The sequence below is a fragment of the Brassica oleracea genome, chromosome C4 (genome assembly GCF_000695525.1).
Source record: "Brassica oleracea var. oleracea cultivar TO1000 chromosome C4, BOL, whole genome shotgun sequence".
Lineage (NCBI taxonomy): Eukaryota > Viridiplantae > Streptophyta > Magnoliopsida > Brassicales > Brassicaceae > Brassica > Brassica oleracea.
Genome location: NC_027751.1, coordinates 45,512,375 through 45,532,992, shown reverse-complemented (window position 1 = coordinate 45,532,992; position 20,618 = coordinate 45,512,375). Strand labels below are relative to the sequence as shown.

Here is a 20,618-nt window from a genome sequence, read left to right as displayed (position 1 = left end):
CCAATTGCAGAAACATATAATTTAACTACAACTATCCATTAAAAAGTGAAGCAAAGTATTGCAAGAAAATCTAAAGGAGTTTTTTTAAGAAGTGAGTGGAATATTCTTTAAATTTTAGCGTATAATTTATGTTGGTACTTGATACCTTTCTCCACATTGAAAACTTGTGGTAACTGGTAAAGCCAACATTGGCCACCGCTTCATCATAGTCATCTTCCATTTCTCCACCTTATAACATTTCCTTATTTGTGGCTTGTTTTATTTTTAACATTGATCAAAGTTTATAGTATACATCGACATATTTGACCTAACCATTTCAACTACATTAAGGTTATGCTGACAATTTCATGTTGAACCCTAATCACTTACGTTTAGTAAGCCTAATCATACTAATTGCATGGTCCTAGTTCATCCATAACGATATCCAATATATTGGTTAAGAAGCTACCAGACCAAGATTGGGTTGTGTGTAAATGAGAGTTATCAACAAAAAGAGGTAACAGTTGAGAGTTAGGACACTCATCTCACCACGTAAACGAGACAGATAGACCGATCCGAATCACATGCAATACCGAACAAAAAGTTAAGGCTGAGAATGAAAGAGATTGTTTCCGCAAATTTCTTATTATTACTTTGATGATAATAACAACAACAACAACATAGCATACGAACAATAATATTAATGTAAAACGTGGCATATATTTGAATATCCTCTACCACCAATAACAACACCAACATAAGATCACACGTCACCACCGACGCCGATTCTTCACTTCCCGACGGTGAAACAGAATCATCAGTAGACACCGTTGATATGTTTAATTGCAATTCTGCCCTTGCTGAAACCGGATATTCCCATTTTGCCGCTAACTCTTCGGAAGCGTCGCTTCTAACCTCAATCCAACCATCTGATTCCCAAATTGCCCCTTCCCTCGTCGCTAATTTACTTATCCTTGCCACCGCTGAAACCGTATCTCTAGACAGATCGCTCTCTTCTTCTTCTTCCTCGAACTCGGAACTGACCCAGTCCAATACGCAACGCGGAGACGACTCGGTAGTTAAAAACGAGTGCTGATCTTGACGTAGAAACGGATGATAGAGAAGCTGATCGCAGCTCCACCTCTGACTCCGATCTCGTCTCAAGCATTTCTCCAAGAAATCGCGGCCGAGCTCGGAGACTCCAGCCGGAATAAACGGCAACTCGCTCGAAAACCCGATTCGACTCAGCGACTCGAAACCGTTATCTTCCCACGCTGGCTTTCCGGTGAGCATCTCGATGACCGTACAGCCGAGAGACCACACGTCACTCTCCGGTCCTTGATAATCTCTCCTAACAACCTCCGGAGCCATCCAGAGCGGGCTGCCACGCGGCGCGATCGCAACCGTCGGTTTCTCCAACTCGACCGCCGATCCGAAGTCCGCCAGCTTAACGGAGCTTCCTCCGTCAGCGACGAGGACGTTCTTCGCTTTCACGTCGCAGTGGACGATTCCGTTAGAGTGAACGTGACGGAGAGCGGAGACGAGGCACCAAACGTAACGGCGGAGGAGCGTTTCGTTAACGATGGTTCCACCGTTAGCCACGTCACCTTCGTGTAAATACTCCAAGTGGAGGTTCCGAAACGTCGTCGTCCCTTCTTTAGACACGTCGTCTCCGAGGAACGTCACGATGTGCGGGTGGGGCTTGAGAGAGCGGAGGATTGCGATTTCGTTATCGAGGGACTCGGATTGAGAAGGAAGACACGCGGCGAGGTCTACCGACTTCACGGCGAACACTCTACCGTCGATTTTGCTCACGGCTTTGCTTACTGTTCCGAAACATCCTCTTCCGATGTAAGAACCTCGAATCCAAGAAAATGTTGAAGAAGTGTTTGTGATGCTCTGTTTCTCCATGTGTGCTGCTTGGTTTGCTAACTAACTTTCGTGTGTAAATTCTCGAGGACACACGACGGTATTTATACCTGTGTTGAAGTGCCAAATGTGAACGAGAAATAAAGTTGGCATTTTTATAATTTCTGACGTGGACGTTTCTTTTCAACTTTGTCTTTATTAATTTTCAAATCGTGAAGCCATTTACCAAAAAAATATCCCACTTGGGATTCAGTAACCCTAAATTAACATTAAAGGGTGTAATTTAGATTTTAATGATAATTTATAAATTTGGAGAATTGGTTTTGGACTTGAGTTTTAGATTTTTACAAATCCACACAATTTTATTGTGTTATAAAATATATTAGTAAATATCTATGAATGAATAACACATAACCTTAATTCGTTTATAAATTATGTAACCAATAACAAAGGTTTGACATAAATTTAAAAGTTATAAAAAATAACATTCAAAAATTAAATAATAACGTTACCACATGTTTAATTATATTTTAAATCAGACATATGGATGGATAATCAGAAAAACGGTCTGATGACGTCAATACGACACACTTGGAGAAGTTCTCGGGATGTTCTGAAAGAAACCGAGTATTTTCCATATTATCCTTATCAACACAAGAAACAAGTTGCTACCGTCTGATCGGGTCCGTTGATTCGTTTCCCCAAATATGGTAAAATGGATAAGTCAGCGGCTCTCATTTTTAACACTTCTTTTTAACTTTATAAAAATATTCAACAAATAAACTGGTTGTTTTGATTTACTGCTGAGGCCATTTGGTTAGGGCCGACAAGTGATGAGATCTCTCCGACGAATCGTGGGAACGGCAAACTAACTAAACGTGTCGATTGATTTTCGGATGTTTGTTTTCTGTTGACTTTTGTTGTTGGTTGTGCGTTGTTAGTTTTATTTTTTTGTTTTGTTGACCCGAGTTAATACACCTTCAAACATGGAATATTCGGTGGTAATCTACCAATCAAGTACTATTCTTAAATGACACACGTAATAGCCAATCATATACATAGAACTTTTTCTTTATTTTAGCTTAGAACTACAAAATGACAATCAACTATAATTGCCTTTCTTTAACAACTTGCAGATATATACACAACACAATACACTATGTCAGATTTGGAATTAGATAAAGAAACATTATGTCAGATTCGAAATTAGATAAATAAACATTATGTCAGATTCGAAATTAGATAAAGAAACATTATGTAGAAAGTTATAAATGTGATGGTATCTAAACGCTATAAGTTTTTGTAAAACAATTTTATTTTTGCCTAAAAGTGAATAAGTCTGATAACGAAAGTAGTTTGGACGATTGACTGCTTCAAATTATCGACTTTTTCTGACATACCAATACACATCTCGTTATAATAATTTTGCTATATCTACAATTATTATACTAAAATAATATAGAATTACGCATTCTTCTGAGTTTATGCCCACTCGAACAAAAACATATAAAAAAAAGTTTATATTATATCATTAAGAAAAAAACACATTTAAATTCAAATGGGATATAAACGAATGCACTAATAAAAAGCCACTAAGATGCATGCATGTCTTCGTGTTAGCTAGTCGGCCTTGGACAATATATGTCAATGAACCATGAGTTTTGGTCCTAAATTTCAATACACATAGAACATATAATCTCCAAACAATATATTTTTTAAAACTCTTACAAAATTGTTTACAATCCCATAAATTCAGAACTGGTCCTATCGTATAAATATATACTCCATATTTGAGCGTTGTATCACGTTAAACGTTAAACGTTGAGCGTTGCCCCAACTTATTATAACCGCTTAAACATTGTCAACAATCAATGTCGACGAGGGTACACCGGCACACTGAAAGTACGCGAAGCATGGGATTCTCAAAATAATAGCTAACCGAATAAAAATTGGAAGTCAGTAAGAAGCGTGTATCAACAGAGTTAGTTGTCCCCAAAGAAGTTGATATGAGACATGAGAGAGAGGTTCATGACTTTATCACTTCCGCACCTAAATGAACTAGATCTTTGGTGGGGTACTTCGGTGAAACTTACGTGTCACGAAATCGCTGGTCCACGTTCTCCAATAGAGGACCAAAGACTCCAGTTGTCCGAACTCACTTACTTTTTTGTTAGACGATTGCACTATTGACGTGCCTTCACCACTTCCAGTCCTCCACCTCTACTTTAAATAACCCTTTTTGTTCTTTTGTTGGGTAATAAAACAGAGAAATTTACTCAACGTGATCCTTGATGGAATGAAAAAGACAAATGCTATTTACGTGATCCTTGATGGAATGAAAAAGACAAATGCTATTTTAATCTGAATGCTTGAGCAAACGTGATCCTTGACAAAGAAGAAAAGTTCATCAAAATAATTTTTTTAATATGCTACTGATTAGTTACTAATTCATGAGTTGACAAAACATCAAGTTACGAATACTTCTGCTACTTTTATACACTTGCCATCTACTTATGGTATTTACCTATTAAGAAAAGTCACTTCTTTTGGAAGAAACATAAATCTGCCGCAACTATCCTATTTAAAGATAATATATATATATATATATAATATGTTGTTAAATAAGTTTGCATTGTTTGCTTGTGGGAGATCTCTGCCCTTCCGTGAACGTGAAGTACTAAATTAACGGTCCACACTTGCTGGATATCCTTTCAATTAGAGTCCAAAAATAAGATTTTTTTTTGAGATTTAACGGACCCATACCATATTACCAAGTTACAGATCAAGCAATCCACTTGGAATACAAAATATTAGACAATGCAAGTGCAAGTGCACCATGTCATTCGTTGGTACTAAACTTTTAAATGTATTTTTATCTTATCGAAATCGACTCTACATATGTATGATCTAGATTAAAGTAGTTAGGTCATTTATATACTAAGAGAAATATAAAAGGCTTAAATAATCAGAAGTGTTTGACATTTTAAAGACAATATTTTATTTATGTTGATTTGCTATAATAATTGTTTTAAATAAATTAAATAGTATTTTGGGTACTAAAGATGCATGGCAAAGAGCAAAACACAATAGAGACATAAGTTGCTGTTTATGTTGATAAGTGTCGTGGGAGTAGAAGACAAAGACGAAGCAGAAAACACTCGAAACTGAGGTGGCCGACAATACAACATGCTTATGTTATTGCAAATCTGAAGAAACCTCTAACAACATCATCTTCAACTTTTTATATAGGATCTATTCAAGATCATGCACACTGATCTTCGTATCACAAGGATAACGATCCGATCGGTAGTAAACGGTGTGTTATCATGAGTATCTTAACAATACAAAATTGAGGAATCTGGACAGTGGAAGCATTATAAGCGTAGTTGATGCGGTATGGACTGTCACAATGTCGTGTGAACTGCATTGTATGGTTATGCAAAAAAAAGAACTGCATTGTATGCAAATTATTATTAATAAAATATGAAAGCTATGATTTAAAACATAAATGTAAGCAAATTTGTATATTGTTTTGATAGATTTTCGCCCAATGTAAACGATCAATCTAATTAGTGATCAGTGGAGCACATTACTTCAAATCATACAAGTAACCGAGTAATTCTAAATGTGAACAAACCTTACGATAAACAGTTTTAGACAAATGCATTTTGGATTAAAGATTAAAAGATTCATATAATTTGAACTATTTGCACGTATGGCTACGACTCCCTTCCAATTCATTAATTAATTCACGAATTACAGAACGGGTAACTATAGGAGTAAATAATTTATATACTAAAAAATACTAGACTATAATTTATATACAGTTGAAAATGAGGGACCACACGCAAAGACAACACTTCTAACGTTTTGAATCGATAGTAAACACCAACCAATGGCCAGTTGTAGGGGACGAACTCTGTCTTCCATAGCGAGAATATTTAATTGCATGCGATGGGAGTGTGACTTGTATATATTATTGATGTTTTCTAATGCTTGTTTATTTTTAAATTATGGATTTGTTGAGAAGTCTGATTCAGCAACTTTTTCTTTTCATGCGTCATTCGTCTTGTACAAAATGAGATGAAAAAGAGACTTTGACTTGTAATAAGATGAGATAGGTGTGAAACCCTCAATTTTTCAAAATTAATATATGAAAAAAATACAAGTAAAGTAGGTTTTAGTTATTAACTCAATGTCGATCTTGTAGGTCATGGTGTTTATTTGCTAGGCTTTCATCTTCATAAATATGTTTTTGGAAGAAGAAAAAACAGTGATATAAATGAATTTGATAGATAGAAGCTAAGTTAAGCGACCAAACTTGTAGTTTAGTTACATTGAAGTGGTGGAACACATGATGTGTGTGTGCGGAACACTCAAGATCATAATTAATGGGAGTTTTTAGGGTGAGATTCTTATCGGAATATAAGAAACCGTCTCTTAACTTTTAACTAAAAAAAACTAAAAACTGGTTGTTAAATAAGATATTTAAGAACCGATTCTTAGTTTTTTAGTTAAAAGTTAAGAGACGGTTTCTTATATTCCGCTAATAACTCCACCTTAAAAACTTCCATTAATCATGTTTAAACTGCTAAGAGCATAAATATCTCAGGATTTTAAAAGAGTTTTTTGACAAAATGTGGATCCCACTGACGCGTGGATCTCACAAAAATTTTAAAACCAGTTTCCAAAATCACCAAATAAGGATCGGTCTTTGGAGAGTTTTTGCACTGTTTGCGGGCCCCACCGATACGTGGCGGTCCACGATTGGTTTATTTTTAAAAATTTTTTTTTATTTAAGAAAACAAAAAAAAAAATTCTTAAGGACCCTATTTCGGTTTTACCGATAATCATGGTATAAATTGGCGGAGATTTAGTTTTTGGTGAAGTAAAATAAGAATTTTAGAACAAACACAACAAAGAGAAAAAGTTCAACGACGTGCCGTTTTGGGGTCCATTAGAAAACCAGAAAACAGCAACGTGTTCTCCGCCTACAACACAAAAGCATGTGTTTATCTTTCACGTGTTGTTTGGTTCGTTCTTACTTTGACCATTGTCTTCTTCCTCTTTTCACAAACACTTTTTTTTGTCAACCCTCTTTTCACAAACACAATCCTTCTTTTCTTATTTGTTCCCTTTATTCTTTATCGACCTTCTCCACGTCCATAATCACTATCACCGCACAAATTTGGTTTTCTATTTATTTATTTATTTATTTTCATATGTTTAAAATTTGCGATTTATATCGATGATACAGTACGTGACAATTTCATAATGATGATTCAGAGTAACATATGTGACTATAGATGTGGATATGGAAAATGTGCTCAGTGTACGTTATAACCAGTTATAATATAGTCACTTTTGTTACTTTGGATCAACAAAGCAATCAAAGACTAAAAGAGAGAGTGGTTTACTACAGAGAGAGACACTTGTTTGATGGTAGAGGGTTTAAGACTTGTAATAAATGTTTGTGTAAGACCTCATGTCAAACCCCCTCTGATTTGTGCTAGAAACCCAAAATTCTATAATCATAGTGATTTTTTGGACATATTTTCTTGGTCAAAATACCAGAGCTGATATCAAGTCCTCAAAAAGGAAGCTTTAGCTTGTGGCTTCAATTCATATATATTTTAGAGGCCGTTGAGTATTAAAATATTTGTGTAGTCTAGTTGTGATGGTCTATACAATGGGTATTATGATTTGGGAGTCCAAGCTCCTTTTAACTCCCATGGCTATATACATTTTTTGCTTCAAGCTTTCAAATTCTTAGAGCGGCTCTAGACCTTTCATAATGAAAAATTTGAACTCGTAGACTGTTTCTCTATGTTTAATCTTCTAAGGGTTGTTTCAACTTGTAATTCATGCTTGATTTGTCTCATAGTTTCTCTCAGACGATAAAATCCGATACAAAACAATTGTAAACTCACTCTTCTTGATATGAAAATGCATTGGAAGTTAAGGGACTTTTATCCATGTTAACATTCAACAACATTGTTAGGATATGTCTGCTATAAATATGACTACTTAGGTGATTTATAGTAGTTTCAGTGTCCTAACAAGATTGAAAGTAGAAAACATGAATAAATGAAATATCTAACAAGACTGTTACAACTAGACAAAACAAACATATCTTTCTAGCTTCTGCATGAAACCAAGTTGAGATCAGTACCGGCGTTAGGAGGAAGCGGGAAGTACTAGCTTCCGGCCTTCTTAAAACTAAATAAAATATCAGCTTTTGTTTTTCCAAAAATTTTATTAGTTCAACCGGCAAAACAAGTATAATATGTAAGTTTTTTAAATTTTTTTTAAATGGTAATTAACCTAAGCAACTACACTCTTTTTTTCTTTTTTTTCTTAAAATTATTCCTGCCCAAAATTTTCAAGCTTCCGGCCCAAATGTTTTCACAAGTTTCAGGGCCGGACCTGGTTGAGATACAAATACAATTGAAGATTAAAACTAAACCTTTTTTGAATGAATGCTACATTTATTCATATCAAAACCTTTATACAATAAATGCATCATTGTTTGAAAAGAATGATAAAAGTCAACTGCTATTTACGATCATGTAAATGCTATCGGCTTCCAAACCAAACTTGCATTGCAGTTTTAATCTTGAACGTCATGCCCCGTTGATCAAAACTAAACTTCATGTGTGCAAATAACTGCTGTAAAATAACTAGAATAGCACTAAAAATTTTTTTGTCACAAATATAGCATTTAAAAATAAAAATGACCAAAATAGCACTTAATGTTTTATCAAAAGAGATAAATATACATTTATACCCCAATGGTAAATTAATTTAGACATTAGGGTTTAGAGTTAAGAGGTGGGGTTTAGAATTTAGGGTTTAGGATTTAGGGTTTAGGGTTTAGAGTTTAGGGGTGGGGTTTAGGGTTTAGGGTTTAGAGCTAAGGGGTGAGGTTTAGGATTTCGGGTTTATGATTTAGGGTTTAGGGTTTAGAGTTTAGGGTTTAGGGTTTAGGGTTTAGTGTTGGGGAGTGGGGTTTTGGATAAGATTTCAAATTTTGAAAAATAAAAAAAAATTAAATTTTTCAAAAGATAAAATGCTATTTTGGTGATTCTATTTTTTGAGGACTATTTTTGTGACATAAATTTAGAAATGTGCTATTTTGGAGATTTGCCATTTCGGTTATTTGGTTTTCTGTTTGGCCCAATGTTGGTGAATTTGCAAGAATTTTTAAACCGAATGGCCTCTTGGCCCTCTTCATTCTTGAAATTAGATTACATCTACATTATAGTATTATACACTTAGGGCAAATAATAATAATGAACTGATAACTAGATTAACTGGACCAATGCTTCATACAAGTACATAGGCCACACTGAGCTAAGCTTTTCGCTAAGTTAGAAAGAATAAATGATTAGTCCAAGTTATAAATAAAGCAAAAATCACAAGACGCCCTTCAATTTCTAAAGAAAATCCTCTAGAAATCTCTATCTCTCTTTCTAGATGAACTGGCGCAAAGGGATCAACATCACACTGATATCATCCGATGATCCTCGTGAAACTGAGAGATCGACAAGCTTCTTACAGGCTAACAACAATGTCTTCTTCTCAATTCCTAAGCAGAAGGGACGAGCAATGTCTACTGCTTCTTGGTTACTCACTTTGTCCCATAGACCATCCGATGCCAAGATCAAGAACTCGTGCTCCTCATCGATTCTTAACGTCTTCGTCTCTGGTTCGGCTATAACCCATTTCTTGAGATCAGCATCACCTATCGCTCTCGACACAGCTAAAGATCCTTGTATCCTCCAAACACCACGAAACGTATCAACATATCCGCCCTGCAAAAACAATTAATCTATTTTTAGAAACCCTACTTTCCATATATATCAAACGTTGTATACTAAAAATAGAAACTTGACTAAAAAGTTGAGATTCTCACCGTGGTTTCAATTCTTGTCCGCTCATCATCTCTAGAGGGACTGTGGTCGGAAGAAAGAGCCTCCGCGACGCCTCCCACGCTCATAACGGCGCGACAGTCACCGGCATTGGCGACCACGAGGTTCCCGTCTCTGAGCATAGCCGTGACGCAGCAAGAACCGCCTTTAACGTCTTTCCCCTTGAGAAACGCTGCGTCTGTGGTCAAGTAACCGCGTTTCACCGCGTCTGCCACGTCAGACTTATTACAACCAACCACTTCTTTTAAAACGTTCTTGTCTAAGTTCTTGGCCGCAAACTCAGACGCGTTGACTCCTCCGTGACCATCGTAAACTCCGAATATCGCATGTCTGCGATCTCCTTCGAGATTGGTTATAGCGGAGAAGCGATCCTCCATAGCTTCTCTCCTTCCTCTCTTACAGTAAACAGAGTAACCATCTCCTTCCGTCTCCACCTCTCTGCTCTCCTTCCTGGGCGTTGTAACCGCGATCTCCGACGCGGTGGCAATCGGTATATCGAGCCTCGTGGGCCGTTTCCTCTTTAAAACTCCTCCGGGAGGAGACTGCGTGGAAACAGAGTCTGACCCGAGGACTAACGGCGCAGGAGCGAGTCCGGTCGGTGGTCTCTTGAAACGAAGACGAAACGGAGATTTAGGGGAAGAAGCAGTGAGAGAAACGGTTTCATGCGGCGAAGAGAGGATAGAAGCTTTGTTGTTGCAGAAAAGAGATAACACCGGAGAATTGCAGACGGCGATGGAACACGACATGGTTCTGTTGAGAATGTTTATGTTGAAGAAGATTGATCTGTCTCGCTTGTTTTGTCTTCCTTGCTGTTCTGTTTTTTTAAGGGGAGAGAGAGAGGAGGAGAGGTTTAAATATAAAGGAGAAAGAAGGTGTGAATTGTTGAATGAATAATGATAATTGAGTCCGTGTTTATCGAGCAATTCTCTTTAGTCTATTCCATTGACTTTCAAAATGACGTATACGCCCCTCTTGCAACTTCCATTCCTCTATTTACGGCTGCGTGTGTCCTTTAACTTTCTACAAAAAGGATATTATTCTGAGGAAACAGATAAAGCTAAAATAGAATCCTGCTCTTGTTGACCAGATCTTTTTAAAAAAGAAGAAAAATAATTATACTGTACTTCTTTTGATTTTATTTTTTGTTTGAAAATACTTCTTTTGATTTTGGTGATTTTATTTTATAAAGCTATGTTTTACAAACAGATAAATAAATGTATGTAATGATGAATATTTGAGATAATTTTTTAGTGTAAAATTGACTGGATATAAATCTAATATTAATTTTTATATCATTTCTTTACTTTTACCGAAATTAACATTTATAAAAGAACACAATCAACGTTAAAAACCTAGTGAAACAATTGTGTAAAATAGGGGAACTTTCCTCCCAAAGTAATACATAAATTGTGTAAAAGACTGAATCATTCAAGTTTCAAACAATTTATTTTTAGTTTATAGAAACAAATTATGCCTAGTGGATTAAGAAAAGGTCTCTGTAGCATAAAATTCAAGGAAAGACAGCAAACCCCAAAAGAGAATCTGGTAGGACAAGACAGTAATTCACCTCCCCCAAAACTAGAAGAATATAAAACGGACATTTAAAGTTGAGTCAAAAACACGTCTAAAAGGAAAGGAAATAAACAACAATCTGGACATGTGGCGTTTCTACTAGGTAACGTATCTGTGTTAAAGAAGTGTTGATCGATGACTGTCCACCTTTTTTCAACTCATTTTCACTAAATAATGAATGAAGACAAATTATAGGACCGTTTCTGGGGCCCTTTAGAGGCTACGAGTTGCAATTTGATTGGATGGATTTATTTTTCGGGCTGGTCGCAGCGCAGCTTCTTAGCAAGTGACCGTTGAGGACTCGGAGGAGTCTTCTTGATTTGTTTGTTTCTTCCTTTCTTGGCTTCCATTTGGTGATTGTTGTGAAATTAGTTATCACAATTCAGACGAGGTCTTCTTATTTAACAAGTCTCCTTAACAGTGAAATTCTTTTGTACGAGTTGTCACAACTATTACTTGTAGTTTCTAAAAAAATATCTAATTTAAAAACATAGAAAAAGGAAAAAACAGAAAAAGATGAAGAGAAACTATTCTGATTTAACAAATTTTACAAAAATCATGAGATACTTTTGTAAAATTTTCACTTTGTGATTAGTTTTAGGCTTTTATTAGTTGAAAGTTAATTATCAAATTAATCTTTATAAATAAAGTTGTCTTGAATCTCTCTTCATGCGTCCACGTCATCAGGGAGATATGGGCTTTTTGTGACACGTGGATTTCTAAAAATGAGAAAGCCTCTTTCTTTTTTTCGATCAACATGAGAATGCGTCTTTGAGCTTTGGTTGGACTTTTTGACACACTTTAGGGTTGGGCTTTTGCATAGCCCATTGAAAATCAAGGTTCTTCTTCGTCTTCTCACGTTTCTCCTTCTATGGCAAATTTTAAAACGTTTTGATCATCTCTCCCTAATCACCTTGCATTTAAAACGTCCTTAGATCCGAACTTTAATGTGAAACAAAAGTACAGTCCTTTTACTCTGTTCCAATTTCAGACCTTCTGGTTTTCTGCTAATTTTTTCATCCCCTCATGCCAAATTCTCCGAGTTGAAAGCCGGCAACTACAAACAAATGGTTCAGACAAGACTCCTTTGATTCTGGGAAGCCCGTACTCATCGGCGTTTATATGCTCCTCCTTGATCCAAAGGTGATTCCAGTTTGAGTTTAGATGATTTTGGTTTCGTTTATTGATTTAGAAAGCTTGTGTTTAGATGATTTTGGTTTTGTTTGTCATTGATAAGGCAATCGATTTCACACACCAACATTTTCGGCAGACCCTACAGGACTGAGTTTCTTACAATTATGGCAGAAACAGACATGTCAATGGTAAGATATGCCTTATCTTCTTCTTCTTCTTCTTCTCTTTATCTTATGGGTTTTCAGATCTTCGTCTAAGCCATATAATGAATTAATGTATTCATTGTTCTCATGTACATGATCTAACTAATTTCAGAAGCATTGATTTAGTTGGAAGATAAACTGACGCTAGCCAAATCAGAATTACTTGCTAGCAAAAGATCAGTGCAAAGAGATCTCCGGTTTAGATTATCCAAGCATCATAGCTTTGTGTTTTGGTAACGTGGGTTTGGTCCCATTTTTAAATCAATCATTATATACCCAATCCATTTCTACCACATAGCATCATAATCCTTTTTTGACTGCTCAATTCTTCATCCCTAGGGTTTGGATTCCTGAGGCGAAAGGGGTTGTTCGTGTGTATTTAAGAGATTGATATCATCTATAAACTTAAAAGATAAGATGATACTATCCGAAGAGTTTTTGCTGGTGCAGTTGTCAACCAATGAACGGTATCCAAGTTCTCAAGAAAGTTAAGGAAAAGATAAAGAAGATAAATAATGTTCTTACTAAACATAGACATGGTCATGGTCATGAGCATGATCGTGGAGAACAACACATCCCCGACGACCACGATCTAGACGACAAAGATGCTGAAGAGTATGACGTAGGCCAAATTGACCAACAAGGCCACGGTGGTGCACCAGGTATGTCCATTCCTTACCTTACTTCACTTTCTCTACCAGTTACCTTTTGGTATTTACGGTTTATTGGATTTGTGTCGAGGAAAAGCTTTTCATGTCATGGAAACTTCCCACACTAAAGTCTCTGAGCCAATTAAAGCAGTGGAACCAGTACGAGGCCCCAATACCTCTCACGGACACGAAGCTCTGCCTCATCATGCAAGACCCTTAGGTGTGTCGGAACAATAAGAAAAAGAGGTGTTCCTACGATGACGACGTATAACACTCCTGTGTCTTTGCTCTCTCTGACAGAAGATGTCACTAGAACGTTTGTTCCTGGTGAACAACTTAGAGTCAACATCGAGAGAGACAGAGGAATGGAGGAAGGGATGGCTGCTCAGGTCTTTGTGGGATGTCGAATTATCATTCCAAAGTCACTTTTCACATCGGAAAAAGTAATAGAGTTTTAGGGTTTTAAATTAGAGTTTCAATTCTCTTGATCCATGTTGTTTTCGTATCTCGGCTGGTGGAGAAGTTGGAGCAGCACAGCTCTTGCAAAGAGGAAAGGAACATGTGATGATGTTCAACTACTCCTGGAAGAGAGAGGGGATACAATACAAGAAGAACCAAGTGAGTGCTTTTTTTTATAGGTGAGTGGCTTTTGTTTTCAAGATAAAAACGTTTTATCCATCTGATAATAATCATAGCAAGCTCAAGCTCGGCTCTTACAAGGTTACTACTATGTTTATTGGTACTTGCTTATATTGGTTCTTTTTCTTCATGATCAATTGTGGGATTAAAATATAGATGAGTGTTGCCTAAAGTTTTTTGTTTTGCACTTCTGTTGTGCAGATTACTTAGACGGACTTGGCTGAAGCTATTGGTGCTTCCCTCCTTCAGGTCAATAGGTGGTTACATGTCTACGGACATGTTGAAAAGTGTGTACGCATTTCTGACTGTGATATCTTTGGGATCGTACGAACTTTCTCTTTATGTTTTCGTACCCACGAAAACATTTTTCTTCTACATGGTTGATTGGGCAAGTAAATGTAGAATAGTGTAGAAAGAATAGGAAAATATGAATAATATTTTAGTGATTGTAAATCCTCTTTTTTTTTAAATTTATCTCTATCTGCTTTTCAGCTTATAACCGAGAGATGAAAGCTGGTACATGTCTGAGGATTACCAAGCGTAGAGGTTGGAGTATTGCCCAATTCCAATGGAACGCGCATAGTTCATGGTAGTTTTACCTTGAAGTATTTGTTGGAGTATTGCCCAACTCCAATGGGATGCGCATAGTTCATGGCAACAATGGACTTACACTGTGTCCATCTCTCTCTTGGATTTCTCATATCTTTGTTGTAACTGCTTAAAAATGCTTCTTTTGGTTATCGTTGCAGCTTATTTAACGGTTATGACTATTTAAAGGTTATGAAGGTTCAGATATCAGGACCGGAAGCACTGCAGTAGAAAATGGTCTAGAAATGGTTTGTAATTAAATCTATTGCCAGCTTGATAGACAAACAAGCTTGACTGTGTTTATACACAATGATTGGCAGCTGAAGTTTAAAGATGTAACTGCATTTCCCATCACAATCACCAGCTAAAGATTTAATTTACAATGTAAATAATAGTATTTAACACCAAAATACATAGTAAATTTAACTAACCTAATAGCTCGTTAATAAATTAAATCCAAAAATATCAAATGTAACATTCAATTAAAAAATAACATAATCTCAACCATCTACACCAATATGCAAATGAAAATTATGACAACAGTACATATTTTTATAGTACATTAATATTGTGCAGAATCAATTTCGAAAAGGGAAAAATCTGGATAAACTATCTTCGGAAAATAGTCCTATCAGATCTAAGCAATGTTGGACCATGATTAAAAATTCACTAATTGGATTTAAAATCATTTTAAAGACAAAAATATTTAACCAATACATCTATAATAAAGTCTTTAACATATTGCCACATCTGGGACATGGACAAAGCATGCGATGATTGTTACTGTTTTGAGAGGATGAAAGAATTTTTTTATCTTCCTTCAAACAAGATAATCACAAAACAAACACATGCACTTACATGCTTTTCTTTTGAAACATCAACTTTACGGTTTAAGTTAAACTATATTTACTTTGGTGAAAAAATCATCTATTTATTCTATTTTTATTGAATTGATCAGTGAAACCACTTATGATATTTTTTCTTTGACCTAAACAATTTCAAAATAAAGTAATACACTATTGTCACTAACCACTATCAAATGGATAAAAAATAATTTCAAACTTATTAGAGAATAAAACATACGAACCCGGTGCGTAGCGCCAGAATGCCACTAGTTTATAATAAAACTATGTTTATGAGATACTCCAGAGAATATTTTATCACTAATAATGTTTTTAATAACATATAGATTTTTCTTTTATAAATTGTATTCGTTGGAAAAATAACACTATCCCCATAAAGCAATATTTATGGTTTTGAAGTCTGATGAATGGAGAAAAGTTTTGAAACAAAATCTGAAGACGAATAGAAGAAAAAGAAAATTGAATTGTTGTTGTTGCAAATAAAGCACTACTTTGTGCAGAAGCCGATTCCATGAACCAGAGCCTCTACAACCACAAAATAGCGAAAAGCCACTTACTCAATTCAAGCAGGGATACTCATGGCGGCAACAATCACCCCTAGAGCATCTCCAACCCTACTCCAAAACCCACTCCAAACTCCATTTTGTAGGAAAATCATCTCCAATCTCATTCCAAAACCCACTCTAAAATGGAGTAATAGACATGATTACTCCAAATATGGAGTAAACCAACTCATTACTCCAAAATAGAGTTGGAACTTTTTTATTTATAAAATGGTCCTCTACATTTAAATATTTACATTTTCAGTAAAATTGTTATAAATAAGTATATTAATATTATTTTACTATATATATTATAAAATTTACTGTTAACATTTCTTAATTATATATATAGCCATCTAATGAACTATTTTATGCAACAAAATATATATAATATAAAACATAACAGATGTACTCCATGATATTATGACTACATGTATCATCTTACATAACATGATAATCGATGATGAACGTGATCTCGAGGCGCTAATTGAAGTTAAAAGAGAAGTTCCGTCTCCAGAAGTTGAAATTGTAGGAAATAATAATGCGAGATTCCAAGAGTTTCTTTCCCGTTTCAGAAAAATCAAAGATAAAAAAGCTCATTTCTTACTTCGAAATACATTAGTTGATCATTTGTGGGAAAATTATACTAATTCTAATGAATAATTTAAGTTGATGTATTATTGTGTTTAAGCTATGTAATGTAATTTTTAATGTAATAAATGTTTTCTTTATAAACCTTGTCGAGTATTTATATAATAAAATAGTATTTATAATATAATTATTACAATCTGAAAATGGACTGTTTTGCAAATAGTATAAATGAAAGGTGATATTACTAATTTTTAAATAAATATAAAATATAAAATATTAGGAATATTCTATTTTGGAGTGGGAAATGGAGTAATACATTGGAGTAAAACTTAACTCTATTTTGGAGTAGAAAATGGAGTACGCAAGCCCGGAAGCCCAATAACCATAAATAAATTATCTCAAAATTCCTCCACTATCCAAAATCTATACTATATTAAAAGGGTTATATGAGGAGCAAATCTTCAAAATAGCATCTTTCTAAGTTTATATCACAAAAATAGCACTCAAAAACTAAAATGACCAAAATGGCACATTTCTAAGTTTATCCTTTGAAAATTTTAATTTTTTTATTTTTCAAAATTTGAATATCCCCAAAACTTAGCACTCAAAAACTAAAATGACCAAAATGGCACATTTCTAAGTTTATCCTTTGAAAATTTTAATTTTTTTATTTTTCAAAATTTGAAATCTTATCCCCAAAACTTCATTTCTCAACTCTAAACCCTAAACCCTAAACCTTAAACCCTAAACCCTAAACTCTAAATCCTAAACCCCACCCTTTAACTCTAAACCCTAAGTTTGTGACTTTTGATAAAATATTAAGTGTTATTTTTGTGACTTTTGACCTTGAGTGCTAGTTTGGGAACATAAACTTGATTTAGTGCTATTTTTGTTTTTTTCTCTTATATGAGCTCCATACAGCATGTCCACGTCGGATTAAAAATTCATCCAATCAAAAGTTTATGTTTTGACACGTCATTTTTCATTCACTTGAAATTCTCCGCTTCATCTTCCTCCAACTCGCGGAGCAAACCTCCGTTCTAACACTTCTGATTCTCTTTTGCCGTTTCATAAATTTCATGTGTTATCATAACCCAAACGACATATATCTCCCTTTTTTCTTCTCCCCTTCACTCTATCTATCCATCAAAATCTACGGACGAAGACGAATCAGAATCGCTCTGGCCCCCACAAGCCACCTTCGTCGCAACATGCATCATCGGCGACCTTAACGCCAACGACATCGGAGGCTGAACAGCACGAACGTAATTTTCTCTTATGTTAAATATCAAAAAGTCAAAGACTTTTTCATGCTCATATAATAAAAAAAGGAAATCTTTTTGTTCAAAGAATCATAACTTCGAGAAAAGTATTGAACTTTGTGATGATTGAGCGAAGATGGAGAGACTGAGAGATTGTATAAATGAAATGGTGAAGTTCACACTTACTCACCGTTCAGGTTTCGATTTAGAGCTTACCGGAGATTTCTGCTCCGGTCTTCTCTCCGGCGACTCGCTTCTTCACGCCGGTGATGGTATCGAACCTCTTTTCCAAAACCCATTTGTTTTCTGTTCGTGTTTCATTGAATCGGTCTGTGTTTTTGTGGACGCAGAGACTGTAGAAGCATTTGCAGGTGTTCCTGAGTATCCTCTGTACAAGCGTCTAGCTTTAAGCCTCTTGAAATCGATTGCTTCTGGTTGTTTCTGTGGGGGTTTTGAGAAGGTTTCGTTGGGGAAAGAGGTTACCTGGTTGAAGGAGAAAGAGGAGGAGTGGAGCAACATGATAACCCAAAAGGGTTCTGAGTTAGTCAACGTGAGTTTGATCAAGAGTCATCAATGCTTATTAGAGTTTTTGTTTGATTTTGACTGTTCCCTTTGCAATAATCTTAACAGGCCTTGAAGTATATAGCTTGTGAGCTTCAAGTTCAAGAGCCCTTATTCTTTCTCATGAAAGGTACAATCTTGTCTGAAAATGTTATGTGTGTTTGTCAATGTCAACAACATCAAGTTCTTGATTAGAGTTTGTGTTGCTTAATTTGAATTGGATACATTAGATGGTGTCAAAACTGTTGAGGCGAGGTGTTTTGAAGCGGAGTATGATAGGTAATGAGAAGTGAAAAGTTACTGAGCATGATTCCAAACCTTTGTGAATGTTGTGTGTTCACAAGTGTTGTTTGCATTCTTCAGAGTTCAACAGAGAGGCTCTCTGGTTATGATAAATAAATGTCTCCTATTTGAAGTTATGGTAAGATTATATTTCTTTTGCTTTCATGTTTTTGCAATAGATATCTTGTGATAGATCCTCCTCTTCTAAATATATAGGAAATGCACAAATATTCATCTTTCTACGAGCTGTTAAAAGCTGAGAGTCCAGAGAAAGTCTTCCCGGGAACCAATACACTTGAAGAAGATAAGCTTCTTTCTTTATCTCAATCCCTAGCCATTACCTTCTGTGTAAGTTAATTTCTCTAATGGTTTTCACATTCTTAGGTATGCAAATGTTCAAGAAGTTGTGTGATGTTGTTGATCAAGAGAAGAAGAACAACGGTGTTGTTGCAATCCATCTTAGTAAATCAGTTTCTCAGGCTTGTGTAGCTTTGTCTCACATACTCTCTGTACGTTCTAGCTTTTTCCATGTCTCTACTTCTGTTGTTCATATGATTCATTCTCTTATGCTTCTTCCAAAAACTACAGGGGTTAGGAAAGCTAGAAAACTAACCTTTACAGATATTGAGTGTGAACTTCTTCATGTTATTATCGTGTCACACTATACTGTATTTGCAGCACTGTTTGTATAAAGTTACAAGAATATAGTACTGCTAAAAGAGCTAGAAAAAGGCGTTGCAGTTGCACCTAATGAATCAAAGTTTAAGATGATGGTAGATGAATGCAATTGAAGGTAACTATTAAATTTATAAAAAAATTAATGTTTATGTACACCATGTACATATATACAAACAACCTCACAAAAAAAAAATTGATTTCAATTTTATATTTTATAAAATGATCATTAAACTATGTCGACTTACTTTTAATTTTCATAGAACTAAAACTGTAAAAAATAAAAAGCAATAATAATGACAGGTATATGAATAGCTATTAATTCATCAGTCTCCGCGACCCGAAGACGTTCAAAATACCATAATCATAAATTACTAAATGAATTATACAGTAATTCAAAAAATAATTGACAATTATTACACCATTGATTCCAATCATGGGTAAGGATTCATCGAGTAGAGTTTGAAAGTATTCTCACATTCTTTGTCTCAATTCAAGGAGTATCCTATTTGTTGATATTCGAATAATATATGATCACTTATGCATGTTTTGTGGAAACTAAGTTTCCCAAATTGAATCAGTAAAATATGCTACATATTTTTATCGGTTTAACTTCTAAGACATCCGTTTTGATGATATTGAAATATATTAAATCCCTTACGTATCTTATTTATTTTGATTAATAATATCCACTTGGTTTTCCTTTATTAAAGATTCAGTGTACGAAAACAAGTTCACTTTTTGATTAAGATCATTGTGAGTTGATGAGATGTGGCTATCCATTATCAATGTACAACTCCTTTCAAATGTAAGAACATAATATCTCTTTTGTGGTCAAATGAACATAATATCTTTTTTTTTAAACACAAATGAACATAATATCTATTATGATAATTTTTCATAAAGTAACATATATTCAGACAAAAGGTTATAAAATATTATTCTATAAATGGTTAATTAATTAATTAATGCATAAGTTAAAATTCACTTTCTTTAAAATGATTTCAGGACCAATTATTTTATAAATGGTTAATTAATTTATGCATAAGTTCAAATTCACTTTCTTTACAATGATTTCAGGATCATTGATGTAGAAAGTGAAATAAATTATATCTACATATTTTTGATAAATATTTTAAGCCAGGGAATTATTCAAAACTAGAAAAGTATATTTAGTTTTTATTCAAATCTACAATATTTTTTATTTTATTTGAAATTATTTATTTTCTTCAAAGAATTTTTTTCAATAATATAAATATATTTCCTTATTCTAATTA

The 20,618-nt window shown here is 34.8% G+C and overlaps 3 protein-coding genes across 7 annotated transcripts; 1 reads left to right on the top strand and 2 right to left on the bottom strand.

Moving 5' to 3' along the window:
* Positions 1-519: 519 nt before the first annotated feature.
* LOC106339024 (mitogen-activated protein kinase kinase kinase NPK1-like) lies at positions 520-2,035 on the bottom strand. Its single transcript, XM_013777861.1, has one exon. The coding sequence runs from the start codon at positions 1,888-1,890 to the stop codon at positions 520-522; it is 1,371 nt and encodes a 456-aa protein (XP_013633315.1). The 5' UTR covers positions 1,891-2,035.
* A 7,013-nt stretch (positions 2,036-9,048) lies between these two features.
* On the bottom strand, positions 9,049-10,661 carry LOC106342449 (probable protein phosphatase 2C 25). Its single transcript, XM_013781387.1, has 2 exons — positions 9,764-10,661; positions 9,049-9,662 (listed from the first exon to the last, which is right to left on the bottom strand). Exons 1-2 carry the CDS (start codon positions 10,523-10,525, stop codon positions 9,321-9,323), a joined length of 1,104 nt encoding a protein of 367 aa, XP_013636841.1. The 5' UTR covers positions 10,526-10,661; the 3' UTR covers positions 9,049-9,320.
* A 6,864-nt stretch (positions 10,662-17,525) lies between these two features.
* On the top strand, positions 17,526-19,385 carry LOC106339811. Of its 5 annotated transcripts, none has more exons than XR_001269230.1 (8): positions 17,526-17,826; positions 17,912-18,095; positions 18,174-18,373; positions 18,454-18,514; positions 18,615-18,663; positions 18,748-18,805; positions 18,883-19,175; positions 19,255-19,385. XR_001269230.1 is itself a non-coding variant. In XM_013778688.1 (8 exons), the coding sequence occupies exons 2-8, from the start codon at positions 17,960-17,962 to the stop codon at positions 19,076-19,078; spliced, it is 618 nt and encodes a 205-aa protein (XP_013634142.1). In that variant the 5' UTR covers positions 17,526-17,826; positions 17,912-17,959; the 3' UTR covers positions 19,079-19,385. The 5 variants fall into 5 exon arrangements, 4 of the variants coding, with proteins under 4 accessions (XP_013634142.1, XP_013634141.1, XP_013634139.1 ...); XM_013778688.1 differs by having other exon boundaries at positions 18,883-18,968; positions 19,051-19,385; XM_013778687.1 differs by having other exon boundaries at positions 17,912-18,089; positions 18,883-19,385.
* The last annotated feature ends 1,233 nt before the right edge of the window (positions 19,386-20,618 follow it).